At 42.4% G+C, this 14,676-nt stretch overlaps 1 protein-coding gene across 1 annotated transcript in view; it reads left to right on the forward strand.

Moving 5' to 3' along the window:
• The window catches only part of LOC139755493 (diuretic hormone receptor-like), a 114,807-nt gene that overhangs the window by 72,611 nt on the left and 27,520 nt on the right, over window positions 1-14,676 (forward strand). The window contains exons 7-8 of the mRNA XM_071673829.1: window positions 6,672-6,736; window positions 10,778-10,921. Coding sequence (XP_071529930.1) covers window positions 6,672-6,736; window positions 10,778-10,921 — 209 coding nt within the window. The remainder of the gene's footprint in view (window positions 1-6,671; window positions 6,737-10,777; window positions 10,922-14,676) is intronic.

The following is a 14,676-nucleotide window of genomic DNA, read 5'->3' on the forward strand; positions in this document are numbered from 1 at the left end:
GTACATGCCTTCACCCTCTCAATCAATACCCTCCCATATAATTTACCAGGAATACTCAACAAACTTATACCTCTGTAATTTGAGCACTCACTCTTATCCCCTTTGCCTTTGTACAATGGCACTATGCACGCATTCCGCCAATCCTCAGGCACCTCACCATGAGTCATACATACATTAAATAACCTTATATACACACACACACACACACACACACACACACACACACACACACACAGACATATACATGCAAACACAAGTACATAATTCATTCTGTCTGCCCTTATTCATTCCCGTCGCCACTCCGCCATACATGAAATGACAACTCCCTTTCCCCCCATGTTCGCGAGGTAGCGCTAGGAAAAGACAACGAAGGCCACATTCGTTCACACTCAGTCTCTAGCTGTCATGTATAATGCACCGAAATCACAGCTCCCTTTCCACATCCAGGCCCCACAGAACCTTCCATGGTTTACCCCAGACGCTTCACATGCCCTGGTTCAATCCATTGACAGCACAACGACCCCGGTATACCACATCATTCCAATTCACTCTATTTCTTGCACGCCTTTCACCCTCCTACATGTTCAGGCCCCGATCACTCAAAATCTTTTTCACTCCATCTTTCCACCTCCAATTTGGACTCCCACATCTCGTTCCCTCCACCTCTGACACATATATCCTCTTGGTCAATCTTTCCTCACTCATTCTCTCCATGTGACCAATCCATTTCAAAACACCCTTTTATGCTCTCTCAACCACACTCTTTTTTATTACCAAGCATCTCTCTTACCCTTTCATTACATACTCGACCAAACCACCTCACACCACACATTGTCCTGAAACATCTCATTTCCAGCACATCCACCCTCCTCCGCACAACTCTATCTATAGCCCATGCCTCGCAGCCATTTACCATTGTTTGAACCACTATTCCTTCAAACATACCCATTTTTGCTTTCCAAGATTACGTTCTTGAATTTCACACATTTTTCAACGCTCCCAGAACTTTCACCCCGTCCCTCACCCTATGATTTACTTCCACTTCCATGGTTCCATCCCATGCCAAATCCACTCCCAGATAACTAAAACACTTCACTTCCTCCACTTTTTCTCCATTCAAACTTACCTCCCAATGACTTGTCCTCAACCCTACTGTACCTAATAACCTTACTCTTATTCACATTTACTCTCAGCTTTCTTCTTTCACACACTTTACCAAACTCAGTCACCAGCCTTTGCAGTTTCTCACATGAATCAGCCACCAGCAATTTATCATCAGCGAATAACAACTGACTCACTAACCCAAGCTCTCTCATCCACAACAGACTGCATACTTGCCCCTCTTTCCAAAACTCTTGCATTCACCTCCCTAACAACCCCATCCATAAACAAATTAAACAACCATCGAGACATCACGCACCCCTGCCACAAACCAACATTCACTGAGAACAAATTACTTTTCTCTCTTCCTACTCGTACACATGCCTTACATCCTCGATAAGAACTTTTCACAGCTTCTAACAACTTACCTTCCACACCATATATTCTTAATACCTTCCACAGAGCATCTCTATCTACTCTATCATATGCCTTCTCCATATCCATAAATGCTACATTCAAATCCATTTGCTTTTCTAAGTATTTCTCACATACATTTTTCAAAACAAACACCTGATCATCTACCACACACACACACACATATATATTATATATATATATATATATATATATATATATATATATATATATATATATATATATATATATATATATATATATATATGGGATGTATTTAGGAAAGCAGTGATGGATTGCGCAAAAGATACTTGTAGCATGAGAAGAGTGGGAGGTGGGTTGATTAGAAAGGGTAGTGAGTGGTGGGATGAAGAAGTAAGATTATTAGTGAAAGAGAAGAGAGAGGCATTTGGACGATTTTTGCAGGGAAAAAATGCAATTGAGTGGGAGATGTATAAAAGAAAGAGACAGGAGGTCAGGAGAAAGGTGCAAGAGGTGAAAAAGAGGGCAAATGAGAGTTGGGGTGAGAGAGTATCATTAAATTTTAGGGAGAATAAAAAGATGTTCTGGAAGGAGGTTAATAAAGTGCGTAAGACAAGGGAACAAATGGGAACTTCAGTGAAGGGCGCAAATGGAGAGGTGATAATAAGTAGTGGTGATGTGAGAAGGAGATGGAGTGAGTATTTTGAAGGTTTGTTGAATGTGTTTGATGATAGAGTGGCAGATATAGGGTGTTTTGGTCGAGGTGGTGTGCAAAGTGAGAGGGTTAAGAAAAATGATTTAGTAAACAGAGAAGAGGTAGTAAAAGCTTTGCGGAAGATGAAAGCCGGCAAGGCAGCAGGTTTGGATGGTATTGCAGTGGAATTTATTAAAAGAGGGGGTGACTGTATTATTGACTGGTTGGTAAGGTTATTTAATGTATGTATGATTCATGGTGAGGTGCCTGAGGATTGGCGGAATGCGTGCATAGTGCCATTGTACAAAGGCAAAGGGGATAAGAGTGAGTGCTCAAATTACAGAGGTATAAGTTTGTTGAGGTGAAGAAGGTGGTGAGAGTAAGTGAGCTTGGGAAGGAGACCTGTGTGGGGAAGTACCAGGAGAGACTGTGTACAGAATGGAAAAAGGTGAGAACAATGGAAGTAAGGGGAGTGGGGGAGGAATGGGATGTATTTAGGGAATCAGTAATGGATTGCGCAAAAGATGCTTGTGGCATGATAAGAGTGGGAGGTGGGCTGTTTAGAAAGGGTAGTGAGTGGTGGGATGAAGAAGTAAGAGTATTAGTGAAAGAGAAGAGAGAGGCATTTGGACGATTTTTGCAGGGAAAAAATGCAATTGAGTGGGAGAAGTATAAAAGAAAGAGACAGGAGGTCAAGAGAAAGGTGCAAGAGGTGAAAAAAAGGGCAAATGAGAGTTGGGGTGAGAGACTATCAGTAAATTTTAGGGAGAATAAAAAGATGTTCTGGAAGGAGGTAAATAGGGTGCGTAAGACAAGGGAGCAAATGGGAACTTCAGTGAAGGGCGTAAATGGGGAGGTGATAACAAGTAGCGGTGATGTGAGAAGGAGATGGAATGAGTATTTTGAAGGTTTGTTGAATGTGTCTGATGACAGAGTGGCAGATATAGGGTGTTTTGGTCGAGGTGGTGTGCAAAGTGAGAGGGTTAGGGAAAATGATTTGGTAAACAGAGAAGAGGTAGTAAAAGCTTTGCGGAAGATGAAAGCCGGCAAGGCAGCAGGTTTGGATGGTATTGCAGTGGAATTTATTAAAAAAGGGGGTGACTGTATTATTGACTGGTTGGTAAGGTTATTTAATGTATGTATGACTCATGGTGAGGTGCCTGAGGATTGGCGGAATGCGTGCATAGTGCCATTGTACAAAGGCAAAGGGGATAAGAGTGAGTGCTCAAATTACAGAGGTATAAGTTTGTTGAGTATTCCTGGTAAATTATATGGGAGGGTATTGATTGAGAGGGTGAAGGCATGTACAGAGCATCAGATTGGGGAAGAGCAGTGCGGTTTCAGAAGTGGTAGAGGATGTGTGGATCAGGTGTTTGCTTTGAAGAATGTATGTGAGAAATACTTAGAAAAGCAAATGGATTTGTATGTAGCATTTATGGATCTGGAGAAGGCATATGATAGAGTTGATAGAGATGCTCTGTGGAAGGTATTAAGAATATATGGTGTGGGAGGCAAGTTGTTAGAAGCAGTGAAAAGTTTTTATCGAGGATGTAAGGCATGTGTACGTGTAGGAAGAGAGGAAAGTGATTGGTTCTCAGTGAATGTAGGTTTGCGGCAGGGGTGTGTGATGTCTCCATGGTTGTTTAATTTGTTTATGGATGGGGTTGTTAGGGAGGTAAATGCAAGAGTCCTGGAAAGAGGGGCAAGTATGAAGTCTGTTGGGGATGAGAGAGCTTGGGAAGTGAGTCAGTTGTTGTTCGCTGATGATACAGCGCTGGTGGCTGATTCATGTGAGAAACTGCAGAAGCTGGTGACTGAGTTTGGTAAAGTGTGTGGAAGAAGAAAGTTAAGAGTAAATGTGAATAAGAGCAAGGTTATTAGGTACAGTAGGGGTGAGGGTCAAGTCAATTGGGAGGTGAGTTTGAATGGAGAAAAACTGGAGGAAGTGAAGTGTTTTAGATATCTGGGAGTGGATCTGTCAGCGGATGGAACCATGGAAGCGGAAGTGGATCATAGGGTGGGGGAGGGGGCGAAAATTTTGGGAGCCTTGAAAAATGTGTGGAAGTCGAGAACATTATCTCGGAAAGCAAAAATGGGTATGTTTGAAGGAATAGTGGTTCCAGCAATGTTGTATGGTTGCGAGGCGTGGGCTATGGATAGAGATGTGCGCAGGAGGATGGATGTGCTGGAAATGAGATGTTTGAGGAAAATGTGTGGTGTGAGGTGGTTTGATCGAGTAAGTAACGTAAGGGTAAGAGAGATGTGTGGAAATAAAAAGAGCGTGGTTGAGAGAGCAGAAGAGGGTGTTTTGAAATGGTTTGGGCACATGGAGAGAATGAGTGAGGAAAGATTGACCAAGAGGATATATGTGTCGGAGGTGGAGGGAACGAGGAGAAGAGGGAGACCAAATTGGAGGTGGAAAGATGGAGTGAAAAAGATTTTGTGTGATCGGGGCCTGAACATGCAGGAAGGTGAAAGGAATGCAAGGAATAGAGTGAATTGGAGCGATGTGGTATACAGGGGTTGACGTGCTGTCAGTGGATTGAATCAAGGCATGTGAAGCGTCTGGGGTAAACCATGGAAAGCTGTGTAGGTATGTATATTTGCGTGTGTGGACGTGTGTATGTACATGTGTATGGGGGGGGGGGTGGGCCATTTCTTTCGTCTGTTTCCTTGCGCTACCTCGCAAACGCGGGAGACAGCGACAAAGTATAAAAAAAAAAAAAAAAAAAAAAAAAGTTTGTTGAGTATTCCTGGTAAATTATATGGGAGGGTATTGATTGAGAGGGTGAAGGCATGTACAAAGCATCAGATTGGGGAAGAGCAGTGTGGTTTCAGAAGTGGTAGAGGATGTGTGGATCAGGTGTTTGCTTTGAAGAATGTATGTGAGAAATACTTAGAAAAGCAAATGGATTTGTATGTAGCATTTATGGATCTGGAGAAGGCATATGATAGAGTTGATAGAGATGCTCTGTGGAAGGTATTAAGAATATATGGTGTGGGAGGCAAGTTGTTAGAAGCAGTGAACAGTTTTTATCGAGGATGTAAGGCATGTGTACGTGTAGGAAGAGAGGAAAGTGATTGGTTCTCAGTGAATGTAGGTTTGCGGCAGGGGTGTGTGATGTCTCCATGGTTGTTTAATTTGTTTATGGATGGGGTTGTTAGGGAGGTGAATGCAAGAGTTTTGGAAAGAGGGGCAAGTATGAAGTCTGTTGTGGATGAGAGAGCTTGGGAAGTGAGTCAGTTGTTGTTCGTTGATGATACAGCGCTGGTGGCTGATTCATGTGAGAAACTGCAGAAGCTGGTGACTGAGTTTGGTAAAGTGTGTGAAAGAAGAAAGTTAAGAGTAAATGTGAATAAGAGCATTATTAGGTACAGTGGGGTTGAGGGTCAAGTCAATTGGGAGGTAAGTTTGAATGGAGAAAAACTGGAGGAAATAAAGTGTTTTAGATATCTGGGAGTGGATCTGGCAGTGGATGGAACCATGGAAGCGGAAGTGGATAATAGGGTGGGGGAGGGGGCGAAAATCCTGGGAGCCTTGAAGAATGTTTGGAAGTCGAGAACATTATCTCGGAAACAAAAATGGGTATGTTTGAACAATAGTGGTTCCAACAATGTTGTATGGTTGCGAGGCGTGGGCTATGGATAGAGTTGTGCGCAGGAGGATGGATGTGCTGGAAATGAGATGTTTGAGGACAATGTATGGTGTGAGGTGGTTTGATCGAGTAAGTAACGTAAGGGTAAGAGAGATATGTGGAAATAAAAAGAGCGTGGTTGAGAGAGCAGAAGAGGGTGTTTTGAAATAGTTTGGGCACATGGAGAGAATGAGTGAGGAAAGATTGACCAAGAGGATATATGTGTCGGAGGTGGAGGGAACGAGGAGAAGTGGGAGACCAAATTGGAGGTGGAAAGATGGAGTGAAAAAGATTTTGTGTGATCGGGGCCTGAACATGCAGGAGGGTGAAAGGAGGGCAAGGAATAGAGTGAATTGGATCGATGTGGTATACCGGGGTTGACGTGCTGTCAGTGGATTGAATCAGGGCATGTGAAGCGTCTGGGGTAAACCATGGAAAGCTGTGTAGGTATGTATATTTGCGTGTGTGGACGTATGTATATACATGTGTATGGGGGTGGTTTGGGCCATTTCTTTCGTCTGTTTCCTTGCGCTACCTCGCAAACGCGGGAGACAGCGACAAAAAAAAGAAAAGAAATATATATATATATATATATATATATATATATATATATATATATATATATATATATATATATTTATATATATATATATATATATGTATATATATATATATATATATATATATATATATATATATATATATATATAGAGAGAGAGAGAGAGAGAGAGAGAGAGTGTGTGTGTGTGTGTGTGTGTTTTTCAGGAGGCTTTGGTGATACTTGGCCGTGATGTGATGTGACCAGCAGGACCTGATAAGGTTTTATTTTTTCCTCTTTTACACAGGTTTGCCGCTCCCAGTAACAGGGATCTGGGCGCTTCTCAGACTAGCGTACTCCCCAAGAAGAGAGGTAAGAGAGAGAGAGAGAGAGAGAGAGAGAGAGAGAGATGAATGGGCATAAAAGTGTAATTTCCGACAATACAGTTACAGATGACTGTTGAGGTAAATAAGACAGTTGTAAACCAGTAACTTTTGCGTCTCTTTTAGCACTGATCATCAAAAATAGTAATACGATTCACTAAAAAATCTAAGATTTACTGAATATCTTTCATATTGACATCATATTTACAGTACATAATTTCGGCGGAAAATTTGTTGGTGGAGTACGACGGTAAGCCATCTCGCTAAGCTGGGTGGAGTCAAGGCTTTGATTAGATGTTTCGAAGCACTGAACCGGGTGGTACGAGCGCCTTAATGGCCAGGGTATCCAAGTAGTTCTCCCTAAGGTTAAACAACACTTTACCAAGTAGTTCTCCCTCAGTTTTTTTTTCTTTTTGTTTTGTAGAAGGCTCCAGTCAAGGACAAAAGTTCACATCAAGGCCGGGCCTTAACTGAAATATAGAGAGAATTATGAAAAGGAAAAAGAAACGACAAGGGAAACTATTTACCAATTTTGGAAGATGTGAAAGACCTGCCTTTTGAAATGTGTCAGGTCATAGTTATTTGGAAAGACATTATAGGGTAAAGAGTTCCGAAGCTTCGACGTGTAGGGAAAGAAGCAGGTATCAAAACAGCTCATCTGAGTTGTTTATGGCCACACAATAATCATGTGACGCAGCAGCTTGCTGAGTATTGCGTGGGCTAGCTAGTGGTGTGGGCACGCAAACAGCCAACTCTCGGGAGATAAACCCAAAGTAATACCTACAGAAGAGGGAAAGTGAACTAACATTGCGGCGTAGGGCAAGGGGGTCAAGTTTGAAAGTTAGCCTAGGACAGTTTATAAGTCGGATCGCTAGAACCACCCCATAATGTGAGAGCAGTACTCCATACAAGGGCGAATCAATCCCTTGTATAAACGGAACAACTGTTCAGAAGATAAGGTTCGACATCTAAACAGAGCACCCAGTTTCTTAAGGGCAGACTTAGGTATTTCTGTAATATGGGGTTTCCAAAAGAGAGTGGATGTTACAATAATACCAAGTATGTTCACAGCGTCAGGAGGTGGAATTTTAGAACGGTTAAAGGGGAGACGAGAGTTGTGTGGAGTTTTTATAGAGAGATGGGTAGAAATTAGGTCTTGGAGGCGATCGAGTGACAGAAGAGGGCGCAGAATTGAAGGATGTGGATGATAGCAGAGTTGGGTTGTCAGCGTATGAGTGCATTGGGTTATCTATGGAGGAGAGGAAATGGTTGAAAACAAGGAAAAAAGTGTAGGGGACACGACTGAACCTTGAGGGACACCGCTGTTGATGGAGAAAAGGGTGGAGGCTGATCCATCAACAACCACAGAGATAGATCGGCCGGAGAGGAAGCTAGTTATGAAGGAGTATAGTGAAGGAGGGAAGCCAAAAAAGGGGAGTTTAGAGATGAGGTCCAATACTACAAACTGTCAATATGTCAAGGGCAATCACACATGACTCCCCAAAATCTTTCAGGAATGATGACCAGACATTAGTAAGATAGGGAAGAATATCACCAGTGGATCTCACTTTACGGAAGCCATACTGGTGATCAGAGAGAAGACTGATTTTCGAGGTGTTTACAGATATGGGAGTTGCGGAAGGATTCAAAGACTTTGAAAATTTTAGATATCAAAGCAATAGGACAATAGTTAGAGGGGTCAGAACGGTCACCCTTCTTAGAGATGAGATGTGTCAATGCATGTTTCCAAGGAGAAGGAAAAGTTTTAGTTTTTAAAATGAAACGGAACAGACGAGCAAGCACAGGTGCAAGTTCAGAGGCACACTCAGTACACGGGGATATATGTCATCAGGACCATAATCCTTGCTGTGTCCACAGAAAGATGCACTTTTCGGACAGTTCGAAAAGAAATTACGGGAACAGGCATAGGACTGGTAAAAAGAGCATCAGGGGGTGAAGAAGTTTTAGAGTCATCCAAGGTGGACTTAGAGGAGAAACGGGAACCAGATTTGCTTTATCTACTGGATAGACAGCTATAGTACCGTCAGAACGGAAAAGGGAAGTAAAGGGAGAGCGACAGAAGTTATTAGTAATGCCCTTAGATGAAGACCAGAAAGACCTATCACTAGATGACGAGAAGTTATCGCACTTCCTTTGAATTAAGGAACGCTTCGCCCAACGGATACCATGCTTGCGGTGATTATGGGCAGTGATGAAAGCTGAATGGGAGCCAGAGAGAGGAAAGTTTTTCCAAGCCCGATATGTCTGAATCCCTTGCCTGAATGGCCTCAGAACAGGAACGGTTGAACCATGGACTGGATGAAGAGGTCGTCCTGGAGGATGAGGGGATAAATGCTTCCATTTCTGCAAGAATAGCCTCTGCTATACGTTTGGCGAAGATAGAAGCATCACTACATAAGAGACAGTAATTTACCCAAGGAAAGTCAGATAAGTAATTACGTAAGTTATTTCAGTTAGCTTTGTTAAGGTGCCAGCGCTTAGAAGGGGCTGCTGGAGGGGAAGGTGTCGTTAGAATAGATACATTCATGAGGGTGTGATCAGATGAACCAATTGGGGGCGAGGTTGTGTATTTACAGCGGGACGGATTAGAGGTGAAAAATAAATCCAGAAGGAGGAGGAGGAGGAGGAGGAGGAGGAGGAGGACTGTGTTCTAATCCGGCGAGGATATTTAGCGTCATCTCGGCTGCTGGCTGGCTGGCTGGCACGGGCAAGTGAAACTCCTCATAAGGCCATATTACCTGCTCATATCAAGAGGGGCTGGAGATCTGCTAATCAGGATTAATGTACTATACACTATGAGATGCACATTGCCTAGCGCTCCTTATTCGACCGAGGAAGGAGGAGAGGAAATCTTATGACGAAGGATGTATCGTTATATTCTGAATTCTTACTTTCTACTTTATTTGAACAGTTATTTTCCATCTTCCGTCTTTCTTAAGGTACTCCTAACTAACAATTTTATCGGAGACATTGTTGATGATATATTTCGGGGTTGTGAAAAGGCTGTTGCTAAGTGTCAACTTAATGGGTTCTACTTTACTGATGATACAGATTAAGATGTGAACACGAATCTACGAAACAACACCGTTCTGATCCGATCCGAACCATCGTCGATCATATAGTGCAAGTTTTGATGCTGTGTCGAGCTGAACATTTTCCATATCAAATTTCATATACGTATTTTATGCCTATAAGCTTACGAAAGTTAACCTGCAAAATTTTACGTAAACTTTAGCATTACAAGAAAAAAAGACAAGGAAGTAAAGGGAAAACTTATAGATATGGGAGAAATTTCATGAATAAGCGCGCAGAGAGAGAGAGAGAGAGAGAGAGAGAGAGAGAGAGAGAGAGAGAGAGAGAGAGAGAGGAGTCAAAAGCTACATTGTTACAGCATGTGAAAGTATTTTTTTGATGGCGTAACTGATGCCGCAAAGAGAATAAGCGTGAAAGTATCTTGTAGTACAAGAAAGACATAAGCATAAATGTTGAGTAAGAACACAAGTCTGGTTTAGAGGTCAGTAGAGCATAATCTAAGGAGGACATCTGAGCGATGAAATGGAGGAGAAGTATGACAGCGATCCGCGAAAGGTTCTGATAGATTTAGTGGTGTCTGGAAGATAGAAGGGCGATGCATCAGCGAATATCACAGAATAAGGGGAGCCACAGACGAGCGTGGATGACCATGGGATGATGATGATGATGGTGATGTGTGTGTGTGTGTGTGTGTGTGTGTGTGTGTGTGTGTGTGTGTGTGTGTGTGTGTGAGGTGTTCACAAGAAGTGCTGCTACAGAAGGACAGCTACTGAAAGCTTATGATATTTTCTTGCAGCAATTTCACCTGATCCCTCGCCTCACATGACTAGTGTGAGGCGAAGGATTTCTCCTTCATTACAACACCAAAGTTAAGTAACTCATTGCCGTAATTAATCCTTTCCGTCGAGTTACACACTAGTTACATTCCTCTCGTGTTCTGACGTCTGACGCCGGGTTCCCGTCCTACCCCTGACAGACCGGTCCTGCTGGGGAGACCCTGAGGGCAGAGCCGCCCCTGTCTTGCCCCTGGGTCGCCGAGTCCTCCCTCAACTGGCTGCACCGCGCGCCTGTGTTACTCGCCCTCGGGATCAACACCTTCTTCCTCACACACGTCATGGTAGTAAGTGTCTACAGCATTACAAACCTTCTGTTCTCTAATCCTTAATCCTCTTAAATATTTAATCTTTTCAGCAAATCTGGTGCATCATCAGGCTGCTCAAGTTGGTTAACCTGTCGATGTGAGCTTCCTTTGAGCAGGGTGGGATAGTGAGGTAAGATATCCTTTTCGTTTTATCTTGTTCAACTCCATGCAGTCCAAGCTTCACCACTGTATGGCTTGATTTCTTCCCTCCTATCTCCTGTCAGGTGTTGTTGCCCGAGTGAGTGTAGGGTGGGGGAGAGAACCTTCTTATTGTTCTATCTTTACCTCATCCTCCCAGAACAGGAATATAACACATTAAACTTCCAAACAAATAAAATACGTCCTCTGTTTCCTGTCTTTTGTGACGACTGGTTTGTGGCCTGAATAGGAACGATGTGGGTTACGGTCATCTCTGCCGCTCATTGTCTGTCACTGGAACTGGAAAAATAGGACAAACAGCAGTGAGCAACGAGGGATGAGTTTTATCAAAGAGAATTGATGGTCACTAATTGATGGTAATGACTTTCCAATAAAGACTTGATGAATGAAGTCAGAGAAAGAAATGACAGACAACGATAAGAAACAATGGAATTAAACTGTGGAAGTAAACCTTTGTAAAGGTGTAAAAAAAAAATTAATTTGAGAGGCGAGTTCGAAGAACGTCCCATACCTTTCAGCATGTGATCAATACATGTAGGGAGGAAGGGTAAGTAAGGGCTTACAATACGGTGGTGATGAGAGGCTGGCTGCTATCCAATAAATGAGCAAGAGCTATAATGGTCAGTGTCGCCTGGCAGGGGTACTGTAAGTCAGAGTCATGGAAGAACAAATGTTGCACCAGCGTCTCCCAGTCTCATGTTTATGGTTACGAGTTGACCTGCAGCAGAGGTTAGTAAAGGAGTCATGTGGGGTTACGATGGTATACTGACTAAGAGATGAAGATCCAGGGGATGTGCCACGACGAAGCTGAGACAACACTGGAGAGAGGGGCAAGCCACCAGAGGTTACCAGAGGTTACCATATAGAGGAATTGTTGAGAAAATAAGAGGGGTATGACGAAGGATCACAGACGAAATGAAGCTAATCGGGCTGGCGGCGGGAACAGGTTATGAGAAGCGTGATGCGTCTGCTATAGGAGCAGTAGAGCGGTTCCAGGCTGGGTCAACATTCTCCAGGGCAGAGACGGGCGGTAAGACAGTTATATAACGGCTAAAGATAGAACGCAATAAGAGACGATGTGACAATGTACCGTCGTGTAGGGAACATGAACAAGTAAAGCTATCATCTCGAGATTTGTCTTTGATATTCCACAGCGTCAGGTCAGGATTCCTGCGGCATTTGTGCTCAAGGATGTTTAGGTGATCACCGGCGATGCTGTCAATATCACGACACCATAGAAAACGTGAGGCGAAACTCACCGTTTGAGTGGACATACTGTGAGTGTGTGTGTGTGTTTATATATATATATATATATATATATATATATATATATATATATATATATATATATATATACATATATATATATATATTGGAAAGGATCACAATTTTCCGCGTGATCAAGATATTCGTGTTTCATTTTCCCCGTGGACTCATACGAATATATATATATATATATATATATATATATATATATATATATATATATATATATATATATATATATATATATATATATATATATATATGCTTGATGCTACTACGTTTGTGAATCAAGAACCATGGCAACACAAACCTCGCCAGGTGGTAGAGTGTCCCGCAGTGTATCGAGACAGACTTCCCCAGAACTTTTTTAAAGGGGAAGTAAATGTTTATAGTTGTGTTCCTGGAGTGATAGTTTTCATACATGGTGCTTTGACAAGAAAATAGTGAAATTGGAAAAAATGTAGCTTAGACATTGAAGCTTATTGATACAGTGGTTAAATTGATGAGAACTGCTATTGACGTTTGTGTAAATAAATTATATATTTCCCTTTTCCATAGCCAGAGGTTGAACCATTATGTGACATTCATTTTTTCATTTCATTTCAAGCTAGAAGTTACAGTTTTCTAAATTGTTTCTTACATTTTTCATATGTATATATATGTATATATGTGTGTGTGTATGTGTGCGTGTATATGTGTATGTATATGTATATAAATATATATATATATATATATATATATATATATATATATATATATATATATATATTATTTTTTTTTATTATACTTTGTCGCTGTCTCCCGCGTTTGCGAGGTAGCGCAAGGAAACAGACGAAAGAAATGGCCCAACCCCCCCCCCCCATACACATGTATATACATACGTCCACACACGCAAATATACATACCTACACAGCTTTCCATGGTTTACCCCAGACGCTTCACATGCCTTGATTCAATCCACTGACAGCACGTCAACCCCGGTATACCACATCGCTCCAATTCACTCTATTCCTTGCCCTCCTTTCACCCTCCTGCATGTTCAGGCCCCGATCACACAAAATCTTTTTCACTCCATCTATCCACCTCCAATTTGGTCTCCCTCTTCTCCTCGTTCCCTCCACCTCCGACACATATATCCTCTTGGTCAATCTTTCCTCACTCATTCTCTCCATGTGCCCAAACCACTTCAAAACACCCTCTTCTGCTCTCTCAACCACGCTCTTTTTATTTCCACACATCTCTCTTACCCTTACGTTACTCACTCGATCAAACCACCTCACACCACACATTGTCCTCAAACATCTCATTTCCAGCACATCCATCCTCCTGCGCACAACTCTATCCATAGCCCACGCCTCGCAACCATACAACATTGTTGGAACCACTATTCCTTCAAACATACCCATTTTTGCTTTCCGAGATAATGTTCTCGACTTCCACACATTCTTCAAGGCCCCCAGAATTTTCGCCCCCTCCCCCACCCTATGATCCACTTCCGCTTCCATGGTTCCATCCGCTGCCAATCCACTCCCAGATATCTAAAACACTTCACTTCCTCCAGTTTTTCTCCATTCAAACTCACCTCCCAATTGACTTGACCCTCAACCCTACTGTACCTAATAACCTTGCTCTTATTCACATTTACTCTTAACTTTCTTCTTCCACACACTTTACCAAACTCAGTCACCAGCTTCTGCAGTTTCTCACATGAATCAGCCACCAGCGCTGTATCATCAGCGAACAACAACTGACTCACTTCCCAAGCTCTCTCATCCCCAACTGACTTCATACTTGCCCCTCTTTCCAAAACTCTTGCATTTACCTCCCTAACAACCCCATCCATAAACAAATTAAACAACCATGGAGACATCACACACCCCTGCCGCAAACCTACATTCACTGAGAACCAATCACTTTCCTCTCTTCCTACACGTACACATGCCTTACATCCTCGATAAAAACTTTTCACTGCTTCTAACAACTTTCCTCCCACACCATATATTCTTAATACCTTCCACAGAGCATCTCTATCAACTCTCTCATATGCCTTCTCCAGATCCATAAATGCTACATACAAATCCATTTGCTTTTCTAAGTATTTCTCACATACATTCTTCAAAGCAAACACCTGATCTACACATCCTCTACCACTTCTGAAACCACACTGCTCTTCCCCAATCTGATGCTCTGTACATGCCTTCACCCTCTCAATCAATACCCTCCCATATAATTTACCAGGAATACTCAACAAACTTATACCTCTGTAATTTGAGCACTCACCCTTATCCCCTTTGCCTTTGTACAATGGC

The sequence above is a fragment of the Panulirus ornatus genome, chromosome 19 (assembly GCF_036320965.1).
Source record: "Panulirus ornatus isolate Po-2019 chromosome 19, ASM3632096v1, whole genome shotgun sequence".
In the NCBI taxonomy this organism is placed as follows: domain Eukaryota; kingdom Metazoa; phylum Arthropoda; class Malacostraca; order Decapoda; family Palinuridae; genus Panulirus; species Panulirus ornatus.